Genomic DNA, 18588 nt, shown 5'->3' on the forward strand with positions numbered 1-18588 from the left:
CACCACCCCTGCAGCTCCCATTGGCCGGGAATGGGAGCAACAGGGGCAGCGCTTGGGACGGGGGCAGCATGGGGAGCAGAGCCCCCTGGCCACACCTCCGCGTAGGAGCCAAAAGGGGGACATGCCGCTGCTTCTGGGAGCCGTGCGGAGCAGCCCCAACCCTGTTCCCTGGCTGGAGCACTGGAGCAGGGCAAGCCCCAGTCCCTGCTCCCCAGCGGGAACTCAAGGGCTGGATTAAAATGGCTGGTGGCCCGGATGCGGCCTGCGGGCCGTAGTTTGCCCACCCCTGATTTAGAGCAACCTCTTGAATATGCTTCTTTCCCTACTGATCTCTTTGCTGTGTGCACACATTGGCTGTTGTTGCAGGGAGGATAATGAGTGTTGCAGTGTTGGGTATTGATGGTCGGTGGTGGTTTTTTTTTTTTTTTTTTTAAGGCATTAAAGTATTCGTTATAGAAAGAAAAATTCAAATAGAATTACATTGACTTTGAAAACGGATGCAATACAGGAAAACGGGAGACAAAATTTTAGACTTATCAACTTTGGCCCCAGCTAAGGAATGTACTTTATGGTTAAACGTTTTAAGCATATGAATAATCTCATTGAAATCAATAAGACCACACACATGCTTAAAGTTTGGCACATTTGTGAATTGGGGCCTATTATTACTTGAAAGATCATGCAGTCCTTACCTGTATCTCCCATTGGGGCTTGGGGAATTTAATTTGAGTCATGACTAAAGGAATGGGCCCCAACTGGGAGGGGCAAATACATGTTGTTTGTTCATTTCTGAAAGAAAATCAAAGTGAATGCTGTATTCTTGTCTGAGTGGCATAGTCCAATATTACAAGGAAATATTTGACCTGCCATATTCCAACTTGCTGCCTGAAATAAACCCTTAATACTGAACCAACATTGCAGATCTCTTTTGCACTACCACTCTAGTGCATTGTTACTTATAACTGTTTACAAAAGAATCTTGAGAAAATAAAAGCCCCAGAGGGTAATCATCTGGAGGCTGTATTTAGATAAATATCCTCCCAAGGACTTGGGTGGCTGGCAGGAGTTCTAGGTTCTAGGAGTTAAAGAACCTTCAGTCTGTTTGACTTGTGTCAAGCTCTTACCTGACAAAACCTGTCCAAGATATCTAGCTAGTGCTTGGCTGCCTGTTTCCTTTTCATTACTGAGGGCATGTCTACACTACAGCCCTAAGTCAACCTATATTAGGTCGACTTATAGCCACCGCGTTAATTACTGCAATGGTTGATGTCCATACTACCCTTCTTCTGTTGGTGGTGTGCGTCCTCACCAGGAGCGCTTCCACCGACTGAAGAGGGGCAGAGTGGGGGGCTGAGAGCCAGGATTCCCTGCGGGGAGCCCAGCTGCCCTGTCCCTCCAGCTCTCGCCTCCCTACTCCCAGCTGGGACTGTGGGACAGCTGCCCACTGGCTTCTTGCTTCCCTTAGTGTGGAGCCTCCAGGCAGCAGCCCAGCTGGGAGTGGGGAGCCTGGGGGCAGCCAGCCTCTAGCTGCCTGGCTTCCTTGTCAATTTCCAGCATGGATCTGTGAAATTGACAAGACAGCCAACAGCCCATGTAAATAACACAGTGTCTACACAGACATTGCATTGCCCTAAGTACACTGACATAAGCCCTACACCTCTCATGGAGGTGGGGTTATTATGTCAGTGCAGTACGGCACTTAAATCGGTGGGACAAGGCTGTAGTGTGTACACTGACATAATTGGGTCAAAGCTGTCTTATGTAGACCTAACTGTGTAGACCAGGACTGAGTGCTGCCTGGTTGCTATGGTTCCTGTGGCAGTGGTGATGGAGGAACAGGGTTAAGTAAACACTTTTGAGGATTCCTATGAAGATAAAAGCCCTTTGCTTTTTTGGAGACCTTATCAGATGTGAAGAGACCACTCAGGTACTGTATTTACCAGCCAGGTATTCACTTATAGGAAATGGCCAGGAAAATCTGTTAAATTTTATAACAAGCCAGGACCTGTGTAATCTAAGGGAATGTCTACACTAAAGTTATACCACTTTTATTAAAACGCTGGAATTAAACCGCTATTGCGTGTCCACACTGTGCTCCTTGTGACGCTGGAGCTTATCCACATTAGCAGCTCTTGCAATGGCAAAGAGAGCAGTGCATTGTGGTAGCTATCCCACTGTGCAACTGGCCGCAGGGTGCTTTGGGAAGGGTTTGCAATGCCACATGGGGCAGGCACAGCGTCACATGATGCAGGTTTCCGAATCCCATTGTTCCATGGGCATTCTACTACATTGCCAACTGCTTTTCAACTGAAGGGGGGGGGGGGGGAGAGTGTGTGACAGGAATGTGTATGTGTATGGAGGGGGGGAGAGAGAGACTGTTTTGGGGGACAGAGAGTGTCAGCATGCTGTCTTGTAAGTTCAGACAGTGGCAGGAAGCAACTAGTCCTGAGGCAGGGGGAGGGGGAAACCACGACATCAGCCCCTGACTCCCTCCCTGGGCTCTCTGCACAGCAATCTCTCTCTTCTCTCACACACACAGACACCTGCCTCTGTTCAACAGCACAAGCATTTCACATTAATGGTTTACTTTGTGTCCCGGAGCAGATCAGCACAGCACACAACGGCTGTCAGAAATGGTGCTTTGAAAAGGGAGGGGCGCATGTCTCTAGGGCAGCCGAGTTCAAAACAATGAGCAGAACGGTCATTTGAGGCATTATGGGACAGCTCTGGAGGCCAATTACAGTGCAGAAAGCAATCAAATGTCTACACTGGCAATAGAGCGCTGGAGCCTCTGTGCAAATAGCCTTACGACTCTCGTCGAGGTGTTTTTTTTTTTTTTTTGCAGCACTGCAACTGAGGAGTTTCTGCGCACAAAGTGGCTTGGCAGAGTGTACACGTCTGCAGTTTGAGTGCAAAAAGTTGCTTTACTGCGCAGAAACTTGCCAGTGTAGACAAGCCCTAAGGGTCAGAGCGTCAGCTGCTGCCTGAGTCTGCCTCTGACCACATGGAAAAGAACAAGTTGGCACTGTTTGTCCAGCACACGGGATTCGCTGGTGCTCTGGGATTTTGGGGATGGCTCAGGATGGGGCAAGGCAGGGTTGACTGCTCTTCACGTTACTATCTCTTGCAGAGCCCCTAGATTTCCACCAGTTAGAAGTTAGAGCTTGCAGCAAGTCTCCTCTGCATTGTTACTGAGCAGTAAGAGGGGGTCTCAGGCTGCCTTGGCAGCGGGGGTGAGGGGGTGAGAAAGGGGGGCAACAGAGCACTGCACATTGGCTGCTGGCAGTGTAGCTGTCTCTTGCTTCTGAATCCTGAGGATCCACATAGCTGGGAGGCCCTGTCACACCATCCAAGCTCTGTGCCCTTTTACCTAAAGGGATTATTTACAGGATATATACCACAACGTAAACCTCCCAAAGTTTCTTTTGATTGCTTCCTGGTAATAGTATTTTAATCTTTGTTAATCAGGAGGCATGGGGCGGGCTCTACTGGGGAGCAAGTACATAGATAAAAATGCTGACTCTCAGAAGTATGTTGGTTACTATGATATTCTTCTAAATCTTTGGCTCAAATTTGGATTTCTGTAATGCAACATGGACAATTTGGTTAAAACTCAAATTTGGTACTTCGAGTTATTTAAGGAAAGGCTATCTCAGTGGGCCTTGTAATTCCATTAATGCAACTCAGATGCATTTCTAGTGATGAAAGGGCTTTCATGACCTAGCTAAACTATGTTGTAAAATGAAATGTTGTATAACAAGTGTTTTGTTGGTTTGGGTTGCTAGGCGTGGGTGCTTCTGAATTTTAAGTTAGCAAGGTGGGGAAGTGACTACCAAGAGGGTGAAATGAAAGCTTCTCCTTTTCTGGAAAATCAAGGGCTGCCACTGGTGCAGTCTTTGAGCCATTTCTAAGTAGGTACGTCCTCTTGAGTTATCACTTTTCTCTTCCTTTTCACAATTCCAAAACCATTTCACTTCAATTTACACATCATCATTTAAGCAGGATAAGTCTGGTCATCAGTACTTCAAAAGGAGACCCACAGAGAAAAGCCAGTGAAGGTAGCACACTTCCCTCTGATTCAGCATTGAACCAGTGTTCCAGCACCATGGTTAGGGAGGCAGGAGATGCCATCTTTCAGGTGATTTGTGAAATCAAGGTCCCAACTACGTGGGGTCATTAACAATCCTATAGAACTTTTTGAAAAAGTTAGGGTGTTAGTCCTGTTTTCCTGGCACAGTTCCAGTTTGGGTAATTATATTTTACGTATGTTTTTCCTTCAGGTATTCTTCACTTTCTGTCCTGTGTTGTGAATTGGCTTGTAGTATTGCTCTTAAACATCTGCCACAAGAGGTGGCAGCATTTCAGATGTGTGGAATTAATATTATTTTATTGTTACTATTATTTTATTTGTAAACCACTTTTCAATATGAAAGTTTCTATTATTAGTATAAAACACTGGTATTATCACAGTCTGGGCAACTAATATGCTTCATAGCTAATGTCTTAAGGTGTCTTGATTAGAAAACCCCTGAATTACTGAAGTTTTCTAAGTACTCCTGGCTATCTCAGAATTCCTTTGTATCTATCATAGTAAATTACTGGGATTATCCATTGAGAGAACTGGGTTGTGGCAGAACATCATTGCTCATAACTGAGCACTACTTAAACATCTGTGCAGTATACAGAATAGTTACAGTTCAGTATAAGAGTTGTTGAGAGCAAAATAGAGCCTTGGATCAATGAGCCGTTAAAAGTAAGCATACAGGCTTGCACGATTTCTAACCTAGAATTAAGTTACAGGTTAGATTTTTCAAGACTACTTTTCATTTAATTATTTTCCTTTCCAAATTTCCGATGACTGCAGATTTAATCTATTCCACAGCTATATCACATGTCCTACTAGTGATTATTCCTTTAATGGCTTCTTAAAGGTAATCCAGAAAGAACATCTGTTTCAACTTTAGAGTCTAAACAACAAAGATTATTGACCCTGTAAGTAGGAAATCAGCAGAATTTACTCATGAAAACAGCATCACAGGCCAAAATTCTTGAGATATGTGCATGGAGATAAGCTGTACAGCTCCTGTTAGTGCACACAGCCCCATGTTAAAATTTCCCCTCCCAGTAGCAGGGGTAGATATGGTGATTTCCCTGCTTTGGGTGGAATTCACCCTCTCTCTGGATAGAGTTAAATCATCCCTGCCAGAGAGAATTTGTCCTTTGAGCTCATAAAAATGCTTCAGAAGAGAAAAATATTTTGCCTTTGGAATGGCCCAGATTCTAGGAAGTGTCAGGTATGTTTAAGAAATTCCTTTTGGGTATATCCCAACTCTCCACAGACACGTGCACACACATCCAATTTCAAATATCACAATTTGGATGTTGTTCGATGCTATCAAAATACTCTGTTTAATTTTCAGCATCAAAGTATAAACATTTCCACCAAAGTGCACTTAATTATATTTGTTTGCCAAGTGGCGCCCTTGGTGATGTATATAAGAAGTCTTATGGAGAAAACAAATGATTACACTTCCAAATCCCTTGCTTTTCCTCTGCAGAAATACACATCTATGACTAATGGGGAAATTTCTATGGGGGGCCCTTATTAAAATGTTAACCAAACAATGCTGCCTGGCGTTTGAGTTAAGAATGAACGCCTGCAACCTTTAGTCTTATTCACCTTCACTGATTCTTAATGCTTTCCTGAGCACTGAGAACATCTGTTTGGTGGCCTATGAGAAGTTACTTGCTAGATACAGTGCTGGTATCAACATCGTAACTGGGACTAAATAGCTCCGTTGTAGGCAGGGCCAACATTAACATGTCTTGAAGCATGGATTACCTGCTTGTCCCAAGGATCAAGGCATACTGGCAGCTCTGCTGCTGACCGTGCTGTACCTGCTTAGTAAGTAAAACAGATTTAGAGCCTGATCTTCAGGTCTGGCTGAATACTGTTCACCACAGGACCTTAGGGCAAGAAGTAAAAGTGACTTTCTGCCACCTTTGCATTCTTGTAATCTGGGGCCAGTTCAGAGCAGACTCCAGCATGAATGTTAATTGCCACTGTTTAGCTGGGACTATTTTGGCAGCCAGAGATCACCGATTCTATCCAGATGGGCCTCTGTGTGCTGCCATTTTGAGTTTGGAGAGAATTATAGTCAATCTAGTCCGTCCTCCTACATTTTGGCAAGTGAGGTCAGTTTTGGAGCAAGTATAAGGGGAAAAAATAATAAAGGAAAAGCAAGGTATTTTGTGGTCAGACTTGTGGGCAATTTGCATATGCTAGGATTACTGCAGGATCAATGGAAAGAAACTCTTTTTTTTTTTTTTTTTTTTTGAAGTGAGAGATGAGTAACCCAATACGACCTGGGTGAAGCAGTGACCAGGAGTGTTTCTAGTGATTTATTATAAGGGTGAAGCCAGGGAATTACCAGCTCTAAATCTTCTGTGTCCTGACTCTAAATGTTCCAAGAACTTCCTAGCAAGGGAACGTATTTTCCCTCTTCTCCTTGATAGGTTTTTCTGTGGTTTGAACCATCATTTTCAAGAGCGAGGACAACACACTATTTACTTCTCTGTGGAGCTGTCATACCTCTCTGTTGCTTTCCTCTGTTGTAGGAATGTGATGAATCACTAATTATTCTGGTCATAAGCAACAGAGGGTCCTGTGGCACCTTTAAGACTAACAGAAGTATTGGGAGCATAAGCTTTCGTGGGTAAGAACCTCACTTCTTCAGATGCACTTCTTGCATCTGAAGAAGTGAGGTTCTTACCCACGAAAGCTTATGCTCCCAATACTTCTGTTAGTCTTAAAGGTGCCACAGGACCCTCTGTTGCTTTTTACAGATTCAGACTAACACGGCTACCCCTCTGATATTCTGGTCATGGGGCCAGTTTATCCACTCCTTAGGAAAAAACTGGGCAGGGAACAGGAAACTTTGGATTCCCTCTGGCGTTGTTTCAACTTCATAATTCCATTGGATGAGCCGGGTTTGTTCCTTGGTGGGAAAGGCAGCAGTTTCCGTTTACTACATCTTCCAATGTCCTGAGGTCTGTAGAGATCTTGGGACACCTGTCTGAGGCCAGGATCTCTGCACATTGCTGTCTTGGACCCTCCTTTTGGCTCCTTGCCCACTGACTGTTGTCCCTAAAATCATCCTGCTGTGGGTGTTGAATGTAAAGGAAACACGTACAGGGTAGCGCAAAAGGGGTCAGCTTTATCTTACGGAGTGTCTGTGGGAATGATAAGGGGGAGCATGGCCCCCTTGCATCATATGCCCTCTCTGTTCTCAGACATGGCCATGTAGGGGCTCCAAAACCTGGGGGTAGGGGGCGGATGCCTGGAAGTGATCACTTCTCTCCCTTCTGCCAGACCAGCCACATCTGCCAGATCACTGTCTCCTCTTATTAAAAATAAAGTGTGGATGACTGGGCCCTTTAAAGGTGACCTTTTTTTGGTAATGATGACCTACCTACAGTATTGTATGTTCAGGAGAATCACATAATCAGTAGTAGTATGCTTGGATAATGTCATTCACAGAGTCCAGACAGTGGGCTGTTGGTCGTTCGGTTTGATTTGATTAGTAGGTTTTTAGATGCAGTTTGGATTTCAGGGCCCTATGACAAACACAATTAATAAGTAATTGTTCATGGGGAAAAATAGAATGAATATAGGAAAAAACATGAAATGTAATTCCTTTCTTCACCATCCATGCTATGCACTGACGATTCCCTTGGTCTGTCAAAGATAAAATAGATAAGGAAGTGTTATTTACTCCTTCTCATAGCACAAGAATTAGCGGTCACCAAATGAAATTAATAGGCAGCAGGTTTAAAACAAACAAAAGGAAGTATTTCTTTATACAATGCACAGTCAACCTGTGGAACTCCTTGCCAGAGGATGTTGAGATGACCAAGGCTATAACAGGGTTCAAAAAAGAACTAGATACATTCATGGAGGATAAGTGCATCAATGGCTACTAATTTGGATGGGCAGGGATGGTGTCCCTACCCTCTGTTTGCCAGAAGCTGGGAATGGGCAACAGGGGATGGATCACTTGATGATTACCTGTTCTGTTCATTCCCTCTGGGGCACCTGGCATTGGCCACTGCCGGAAGACAGGATACTGAGCTAGATAGACCTTTGGTCTGACCTAGTATGGCCGTTCTTATATCACCTACAGCTTCCCCAGACTTGAGGCTTAGCTTTGCAGCTACTGTTCTCTGGTTGAGGAGCTCTCAATAACAGTCCATCCAGTTCCATTCCTTTATTAACTGCATGGTTGGAGTTGCCCCAACTTCTCTCTTTCTTCAGTGGCAGAATGCCTTGCTGCTGCATTATATTGCTGCCTTCACCAGCTGACTGATGGACCAAGAGACAAGTTGAATAATGAAAACTGAGGGGATGGTGGTATCTTTCCAAGGCTGGCCTTGGCAGCATACTGTGTGCTCGGATGGCTCATTTATTGTATCTTATTCAGTAGAAATTGGCTTTGTAGAAAGCCAGTGCATTTCTTTCATGTTCTCAAGGCTGAAGAAGTTTGAAATGCAAAGATCCGAAGGCAACCTTGAATGGGCATGTGCAGTTAAAAGATGGGTTATGTAATATACAAATAGTTATAGGTTTGAAACAGAAGGGATCAGTTTTAAGATAAGTGAATAATTATTTTCCTAAGTCAACATTCAGAATCCCCTAATTCATTATTTCCACTGTGCTGTTAGCAACACCAACAACAGAAATGGTATGAACCAAAAGGAGGGTGGTTTTATGCTCTTCTGCCAATGTGGCAATTCCCACAGTCAGGGATTTTTGGGGTCAGGGAGAAAGAATGAACTTTCCTTCTTTGTGGTCCAGCACTGAGTGCACACAAATTGTATCATATAAAGTTACTTTAAATCATAGGCATGTGCTCAGTTTTGAAAATTAGGGGGAATGTTCTTCATAGCAACCTTACTTAACTACCTCAAATATGTATGGTAAGCAAAGGGTCCCAAAGGAATCTGCATAATAAACTGCAGTATGCTTATTGTGTTATAACCCCACTCTCTCTCTCTGTATGTATGTGATACACACACACAACATATGATATGCATGTGATAATTTATTATGCACTGTAGACTGTTTCTCTTCCTCTTCTCCTGAGATGTAGAATTCTCCCCTCCCTCAGAATTAGTTTCTCTGATGCAGAGAATGGACAAGATTCAGTCTGGCATGGAAACCAATTTTTCTAGACAATAAAAAGCTGCAGCTTTAAACCACACTACATGGTTAGAAATGGGAACTTTATACCATTGGGAAAAGGATTCCCAGCTTTCTAATGGGGCCCAGCATTTGCATCAAGCCCTGGAAGATCCTGTGAAAAAAGACTTTAAATCTGTGACAATTTTAAGTTTAGAAAAGATTTTCAATTTTTTGAACCTTGCACAGCTGAACTCATGGGTAGTGATTTGTAGAAGTGTTGAGCACCTGCCACTCCTGCTGGCAGTCAGTGGGAGCTGTGAGCATTTATGACCTCTGAAAATCAGTCTCATGGTAACTAAGGCCCTGATCCTGCAATGCGGATAAAACCTTTATACCACACCATGTTGTGCATACCCTTGTAGGTACACTAGAACCTCAGAGTTACAAACACCAGAGTTATGAACTGACCAGTAAACCACAGACCTCATTTGGAACTGGAAGTACACAATCAGGCAGAGGGGGGAGGGAGGCAAATATAGTACAGTACTGTGTTAAAAGTAAACTACTAAAAAAAGGCGGGGGGGGGAGAGCAGCATTTTTCTTCTGCATAGTAAAGTTTCAAAGCTGAATTAAGTCAATGTTCAGTTGTAAATTTTTGGAAGAACAACCATAATGTTTTGTTCAGAGTTAATTATGAACAACCGCCATTCCAGAGGCGTTTGTGATTCTGAGGTTCTACTGTATTAAATATACATATAGATTGCATGAGTGTTTTCTCTAATAAAATTGCAAACAAACAATGCTTAGTGTTATGTTTTATCATGGTATAGTTAGAGGGGGTGAAAAACCATGCATATATTTAAGGCATCACATTACATATTGCCCAAGATGCAGAAGAAGGAAATGGTACAAGTGTAATTTATGCACAGTGGTTTCTTTGTTGATAGAAAACCTGTGAGGAACAGATTTTAGATAATTATGCACATTAGCAGTAAACAAAATGAAACAAAAATACAACATATTCTTGCTGGAGTAGCTTTATCAGTTGGATAAGGATATGGAGGAAAGGATGTTGAATGCCTGCATTAGAGTTTGGGTCATAGCAGGTGAGAAGAAGGAGATGACCAGGGTAGGGGTGAGTGTGCCCTCAGTCAGTGAAGAGGCAGACTCTTAACATTGTAAACCACATCCTCTGCTTCTGTGAAACAGTTAGAAAACAAGTGTTTGATCTTGAAAACCATGCCATTTATACTGCTTTCTCATTCCCTTTAGAGTAGTGCTTAGTCATTTACTTTCAAAATGACTTTCAGGGGTGCTGCTATTTCAATTTGTTCTTCTTTGATTCCCTCACTGTAACCTTCCTTTTCAGATACTGTAAATTACTTCTAAATTGTTAGCTCTCTAAATTAGATTTCCTGCCTTAATGGCATGTTGTAACCATGGTGCTGCAGGCAACTGTTAGTTTAATTCAGGGCAAGAGGGTTAAGTGAAAATTACAATTCCAAGATTATCACTCTCCATGTAAATAGATCTATGGCATTAGAGCTTCGTATAAAGAAATTGCCTTTAAGCATTGAAAGTAGAATGAAAGTTAGAGCTAGAGTTTGCTTTTACTTTTATCCCAGTGTAAGGAGCAACATGTAGCTGTACTGTCCCAAAAGCAGCACAGGGAGGGAATTGTGACTCTGAAGGTCTAAGGCACAACCAAGATCTTGGATTGAATGGTCAATGAAATAGTGAGTGGGCTTTGCTGGTGAGTTTTCCATGAGTAACGCTCCCACAAAATGGGGTGTTATTTTTCTTTTAAACAGATACGCAGGTCAAAGTCCATGTCCTCTCCCTCTCTGTCCATCATGGGTAGGTGGGGTGGGCTTTGAGGAGCCTGCATAGTGGTTCAGCATTCCAGCCTGCCATGCAGCTTAGCTCCATCAAAGCTTACCTATGTACAGCCCCAAAAGAGAGGGGTTGGGGCAGGCTTTGAGGGCAAGTACATTGGCAAGTAGGCATATCCATGTGGTCCCACATACATGGGGCACAACCTGAGTCTTTGGGCTGTAGCAGTGGCCATGGAGTGGCTATACTGCCACTTTGCAGACCTGTGGAGCAGATGTCCTCCTCCACTTCCAGATCCCATTGGACCCCCCCACACACTATGCTAAGCCTGACTACGTGCGGTTGGTGTTCCAAGAGTGCTCTAAATGTAAACAGTGTTAATACATAATGTGACAGCAGCCTGTGCTCAAGAATTTGTACAATAGTTCCTGGGTTTTATAGGACCAATAAAGTCATCTTGCTGTACACTGCAAATGGCTTTCTCTGAGATCCTCTTTATATCTGCTTTTAATGCTTGATACAGACAGAAGGAATAATTCCCTTATTCAGACAGGCTTAAAGTATTGTCATGGTGGGAGAAGGCTCCTCTATTTATTCCTGAGTTGTAATCATATGATGCCTTTCATTGTTTAAGTGCTGACTATATTACTAGGGCCAGGTCTACACTACCGCGGTAGTTCGACAGCTGGCAATCGAACTTCCGGGTTCGATTTATCGCGTCTGGTCTGGACGCGATATATCGATCCCGGAAGCGCTCGCCGTCGACTGCGGTACTCCAGCTCGGCAAGAGGAGTACCGCGGAGTCGACGGGGAGCCTGCCTGCCGCGTGTGGACCACGTCTGAACCGCGGTAAGTTCGAACTAAGGTATGTCGACTTCAGCTACGTTATTCACATAGCTGAAGTTGTGTACCTTAGTTTGAATTTGGGGGTTAGTGTAGACCAGGCCTAGGTTGTACAAGAGACAAGTGGAGACTGGCCCTGTCCCAAAGAGCTTGCAGTCTAAAATCGTACATGTTTTGAACTTTAGACCTGCAGCAGTATCCGTTTTATAAATACTGAAATAAATAGTTTTGTTTAATAATTGAAACAACAAATATTTACAGAAATCATTCACTGTAACAAGACCATGCTGAATATGAATGTGATCTGCCATGCCAAAGACCTTAAGGGTATGTCTATACTGCAGTGTAACCCCAGGGTTCAAACTGAGGCTCAAGCCTAACCCCCCTTCTGTATACACACAAATAGGGCTAGCCCAGGGCTTGGACCAGGGTTCTGGGACGCCATGGGGGTGGAGGGTCTGAGCCTGAGTCAAGCCAGGAATTTGCAACGTAGATGCAGCCCTATTGGACTCAGAGTCTGGGAGTCTGTCAAAAGTATTTCACAACCACACAGGCCAACTTTCTTTGTTCTCTGGACAGTCAAGTTTTCCCACACCGTACCAGAAAGAAAGGGCTAGCGTGGCCACATTTTGGGAGATGCTAGGAAGGCTGGGATATGGGTGGTTGGAGTCGGGCACGCATAATGAGGTGTAGATATTGGAGCCCGAGGTTGGGTCCCAGGTTTCAACAATTCCTAACCTAAAGTTACAAATGAGTGTAGATGCTCAAGCCCTAGGTTAATAAACCCAGGGTCTGCTAACTTGAGTTCTACTAACCCTGGGCTTATTTTGCAGTGTAGACATACCCTAAGAGATCACAGCCCTGAACTGTTTATTTAATATGTGACTTTCATGTGGAAAATAAGTCAGACCCAGACAGCCTTAGTTCAAAGGATTTCCCAATGAGATATGCTAACTTGGTCTAGATTCACAGCTTAGTACAGGGGTCGGCAACCTTTCAGAAGGGGTGTGCCGAGTCTTCATTTATTCACTCTAATTTAAGGTTTCGCGTGCCAGTAATACATTTTAACGTTTTTAGAAGGTCTCTTTCTATAAGTCTATAATCTATAACTAAACAGTTGTTGTATGTACAGTAAATAAGGTTTTTAAAATGTTTAAGAAGCTTCATTTAAAATTAAATTAAAATGCAGAGCCCCCCAGACTGATGGCCAGGACCCGGGCAGTGTGCCACTGAAAATCAGCTCGCGTGCCGCCTTCGGCACACGTGCCATAGGTTGCCTACCCCTGGCTTAGTATGTTGCCAAAGAGCTTCAGTGAATGTTCAAGAAAAGGTCTGCAGCAAAATAATGTAAATCTAATCTTATAAATAAAATAAATAAATAAATAAAATAAAATAAAAAAATAAATTAATGGAGATATCCCATCTCCTAGAACTGGAAGGGACCTTGAAAGGTCATCGAGTCCAGCCCCCTGCCTTCACTAGCAGGACCAAGTACTGATTTTGCCCCAGATCCCTAAGTGGCCCCCTCAAGGATTGAACTCACAACCCTGGGTTTAGCAGGCCAATGCTCAAACCACTGAGCTATCCCTCCCCCCCATATCTGTCTAGGTTCCCATATCCTGTCCATCACTGAGGTATCTGAGCACCTTACACATTTATTAGAAAGAACAAAAGAGCTTTATTTGTTTTAACTCTTTGGGTTTTGTGGGGCAATTGAGGGGAAGGGCAGTGGAAGAAGCAAGTTTTGTGTTTTGCTTTGAATACACGGAGGCTTGTGGCTATTCTGAGCTCTTCTGGGAGTGAATTCCACTTGTGGGCTCTGTCTCCTGCACACACAAGCCTCACTCTTGAGGTTGGCAGTTCCCATTACCGTAGCTAATTTCTGTTTTAATGAGCAGAACTCCTTATTATGGACCTCATTGTTTCCAGCCTCTGCTGCTTGGACATGCAGTGGGAGGAGAGGCCTCAAGGAGGTTGGTGCATTATGGGGAGTGGTGGGCAGAACCAAGATTCTACCCATTTCCACCCCTGCCCATCTGTGTGGAAGGATAAAAAACAGCCATGCAGGGGCTGCTGTTACTTCTGGATGGGACTGTTAAATGACCCACACTCTGGCCCATAGGTTTTGATCCTTTTGTCCTTAGTCAAGCAAAGCTCCCATGGACTTTACTGGGAGCTTTGCCCAGGAAACAAGGTCAACCCCTTTATTCTTTTTCCTCCTGGATCTACTCTAGTTTCTTGTCATAGGTGAGAAATTCTATATAGCTTTTTCCAGAGTCACAAAAGGAAGCTGTTGTGATCTCCAGCAATGAAGCCTGTGGCCAGGTAACATTCCAAATTTCTTTGTTTGTTTGTTTTTGTTTTAGGTCAATTTTGTAGCCTGTCAGCTGTTTGCCTTGTTGGCTGCTTTTTGGTTTCGCATTTATTTGAGCCCCAGCAATGTCAGTTCCGTTGTTCGTCATGCATTTGCCACTCTCTTTGGAATATACTTTGCTGTTTTCTGTTTTGGATGGTGAGTATTTAACTTTCAGATAAACAAATTATGCTAGCAATTATGTTTTATTTCATGTCAGTTTTCCTAGATTATTTGTGTTCTGTCCTGAGACAACTTGTGTGTTGCAGTCCTGCAAAACAACGACCACCTAACCGCCACAAAGCCCGGAACAAACTGAAATGACTTGTAGATGTTTATTTGCAGTGTTGTTGTAGACCTGTTGGTCCACGACTTTAGAGAGACAAGGTGGGTGAGGTAATATCTTCTATTGGTCCAACTTCTGTTGGTGAGAGAGACAAGCTGAAGAAAAGCTCTATGTAGCTCTAGAGCTTGTCTCTCTCACCAACAGATGTTGGTCCAATAAAAAATATTCCCTCCCCTACCTTGTCTCTTTTGTAGATGTATGTTGTATTTATCTATGGCAAGTTTACTGCAGTCATCAAAGAGACACCATCAACCAAGAAGACATAAAAATATATCTTCATTAGAGGAGATGCATTCATTGTTGAGTATTCAATTTGATTTTTTTTTTTTAAAAAGAACATTTTAGACCCAAACTGGTTGACAGGATTCTTACTTGAAGCACTGTTCTCTTCACTCTGTAAAAACTGCATTGTGGGGTGGCTCCATGTTTACTGGCTCTATTTCAAATTTAGTTAGCTTACATGGCAGAAAAGGGATTTTTTTCCCATCAGCCCTGCAGTCTTACTCTGAGACTATCTAATTGTTTATCTTTTTGTTTTCAAGGTACTCGATCCATATTTTTGTACTGGTGATGATGAGCTATGGCATCATGAACATTGCAAGTATTCTCAACATCCACAGGTAAAGTTACATGGGGGCAAGAATTCAATTACCCTGTTCCATCCAGGGCTGGCAGCAACACAGAAGTTCATTTTGGTACCTTATCTCTCTGTTCTCACCACCTCCACTCAGTTGCAGCAGTTTTATGGATTTAACTACAGTATCCACTGTATTGTCTAAATTTTGTGGATTTTTAGTTAGTGTATCACATCTGCCTACCAAAGAGAGGGAAGGCGTTTTGTACTTTGCCCAGTTTAGCCTCCTGCAGCTTCAGCAATTTACATGGAGACCTCTTGTCTTTAAGTTGTTATTGGAGATTATGTCAAGCCACACTCTCTTCAGTGTTGTGTCCTGGAGAATGGGTTTTAAAAACCCTATTTTTAATTTTTCCCTCTTGCTGTTTGGCCTTTATGCATTTCCCATTTACCCTTGAGTTAGATAGTCAGAATAAGATCACAGGCAGTTCAAAATCTCTGTTTTGTGAAACAAGTCAGTATTTTGGTACAGTAACTCCTCACTTAAAGTCATCCCGGTTAACGTTGTTTCATTGTTACGTTGCTGATCCATTAGGGAACATGCTCGTTTAAAGCTGTGCAATGCTCCCTTCTAACGTCATTTGGCAGCCGCCTGCTTTGTCCACTGCTTGCAGGAAGAGCAGTCCGTTGCAGCTAGCTGGTGGGGGCTTGGAACTAGGGTGGACCGGCAGCCCCCCTATCAGTGCCCCCCTATCAGTCCCCGCTCCCCTAAGTTCCCTGTGCTGCAGCTGCCCAGCAGGCTATCAATTGGCAGCAGTTCAGCTGTCCCTTCCCCCACTGCCATGTGTTGCTCCTGCCCTCTGCCTTGGAGCTGCTCCCCGAGACTTCTGCTTGCTGTCCGGGGGGTAGGGGAGTAAGAGGGGGGCAGTCAGGGTGTCCCCCTCCACCCTTGCTCCCCACTTACCCCATCTTCCATAGCGCAGGGGGGACACACGACAGGGCTCAGGACAGAGGGAGCTTGCTGGCAGCAGCTGCAGTCTCAGCAAGCTGATCTAATTAACAAGGCAGTGTACTTAAGAGTAGGGTCAGCGTACTTAAAGGGGAAATGCGCATCTCTCTCTCTCTCTCACATATGGTGGGTGTCTCTGTCTCTGTCTGCGATGCTGTCTCCCCTCCCTCCATTCCTGCTGCCTTGTAGAGTGTGAGAGTTAACCCTTGAGGGCTCAGCCAATTGCTAGTTCATCATTTAGCAGTAAGGCATTCCCTGGGAAATATCCCACCCTCTGACTCCACCACCTCAACCAAGCTTCACAATCATCATCACTGTGTAGCCCACGAAAGCTTATGCTCAAATAAATTTGTTAGTCTCTAAGGTGCCACAAGTACTCCTGTTCTTTTTGCAGTATTAAATTGTTTAAAACTTATACTGTATGTGTATGTGTGTGTGTGTGTGTGTGTGTGTGTATATATATAGTCTTTTGTCTGGTGAAAAAAATTTCCCTGGAACCTAACCCCCCCTATTTACATTAATTCTTATGGGGAAATTGGATTCGCTTAACAGCATTTTGCTTAAAGTCGCATTTTTCAGAAACATAACTACAATGTTAAGTGAGGAGTTACTGTACTGGACACAGAGCTTCACAGAACTGCAAATACAGGAAATGCCACTGACTTGATGACAAGAGAGCATTAAACCATCACCAGCCCAAAAGTAAAAGTTATAGACTGTCAGATTTTATTTGTTCCTTATCCTAAGGTCAAAAAGAAAGGTACTGAAACTACCGTAGCCAGGTGTATGTCTAGTGTCTCACTGAACCTTATTGGGCAGATGGTACCTTGATCAGAATTGGCAAACTCTGTTGAAACCATAGCTGATTCTTGTACGAAGACAGGAAGCATCAGTAGAAGAGATTTACAGGACAGTAGAGTAGTTCTCTTTGTAATATTTTGCAAAACATAATCACAGATAATGTATTGTCTCAGAGTTCTCCAAGCAATAGTTCTTTGTTAGGGTTCAGCATGCTGAGCATTTCTTTCTCTGCATGTGGAATTGCTTTTCACTTGCTGTTATTTTGAGCTCTTAGTTGAAGATATGGAGGTAGTAATGTTACCTGGAAAATTGGTTTCTGTAAGTAATCCAGAGGAACATGGCAGCTGGCAGCCTGAGAGTTATTCCACTTTTTTGTTTTGGGTTGACTTGGGCATTGCTTAGACCATTGGATTAATGCTCCCGTTAGGTCTAGTTTTGGTTTGTAACATATATCCTCTTGCCCTACTCTCTTTGTGCAAGTTTTTTAACTCACCTTCATTGGCTTAGACATACTCCCGTGGTCACTGCAGTTGTACCTGAAGACAGAATCCCTATGCTTGCTTATCATTTGGTAGGGGCTCTCTGAGGGTCTACGATAGTTATGTGTGCATCAACCATCTCCCCTTCTGTCTTGTCAGTTCTTCAGACAATCTCTCTTCAGTGAGTCTAATGTCCAGTCTAGTACATTTTTTTAAAGTAGGATTTATTTATAAATAGCTTACAGTGGCAGGCAATAAAATTAAATAAGTGACGTGCAAAGTACGAATTGTTGCTAGAGGTAGATGACTTGCAACTGTACGCGGTGGCTCCTCTATGAAGTACCCCTCATGTAACAGCCAATGGGAAAACATGCAAAGGAGAAGGCATCCAGCCTAGGATCCATGGTTGTTCCAAACAGGCAGGGGCAGGCAGCAGAGAACGCTGGTAGCACTGAAGCAAGATTTTCATGGAGAGGGTATGAGAGAGTGGCATAATTAGAGGCCACTTTTGACAATTTGATCCTAAATGAGTTTCCCAAGGTGGCCACATAGGACAGTCAGACGGCAGAGCCAGAACTAGAACCCAGAAATCCTGATATAGTTGATAACTAGCACTACGCTGCCTGTGTGAGAAGAGACCAGAGAGAAAAGGTGCTAAAATACGCTTTGTTTCTTTCTTGATCAGTACTGTTGCCTGTGTCTTGGGGAAAGAAGGGAGCAATCTATTGTTCTGGATCAGTGGACCAAGTTGTAGAAACCAAATCTACAGCTAGAAATCCAATATTTATTCATGCCTGCATAGGAGAATGAGAAGAAATGGGCATACATTCAAGTTAAGGGATTTTCCTCTCACTCTTACTGTTTAGCCAATTATTCATGATGGAAAAAATAGCATATGTTGCAGCACAAATGAAGCCAGTTTACATAATGTTGTTGGCTATTAGAGTGCAATAGTGAGTCATACTTTGAACTGCATTGGTTTGAAATTGTGATGGAACATGCTGAAAATCTTAGCAGGGCTGGGGAAGTTGGAACAGTGCCATTCCTCATTCTTAGCAATAGCTTTGTGGCTCAAACATAACATGTTCAAATTAATTGAGGCAACATGAAAAGTAACTTAAATGATAAATGTTATGGGCTAAAACAGGGCTTGAAAACTGCAGCCAACA

General features: G+C 43.4%; 1 protein-coding gene across 1 annotated transcript in view; it reads left to right on the forward strand.

Annotated features, from left to right (window-relative positions):
• The window catches only part of MBOAT1 (membrane bound O-acyltransferase domain containing 1), a 75655-nt gene that overhangs the window by 17596 nt on the left and 39471 nt on the right, over window positions 1-18588 (forward strand). Inside the window, exons 2-3 of the mRNA XM_065399203.1 lie at window positions 14224-14369; window positions 15099-15176. Coding sequence (XP_065255275.1) covers window positions 14224-14369; window positions 15099-15176 — 224 coding nt within the window. The remainder of the gene's footprint in view (window positions 1-14223; window positions 14370-15098; window positions 15177-18588) is intronic.

The sequence above is a fragment of the Emys orbicularis genome, chromosome 2 (genome assembly GCF_028017835.1).
Source record: "Emys orbicularis isolate rEmyOrb1 chromosome 2, rEmyOrb1.hap1, whole genome shotgun sequence".
Lineage (NCBI taxonomy): Eukaryota > Metazoa > Chordata > Testudines > Emydidae > Emys > Emys orbicularis.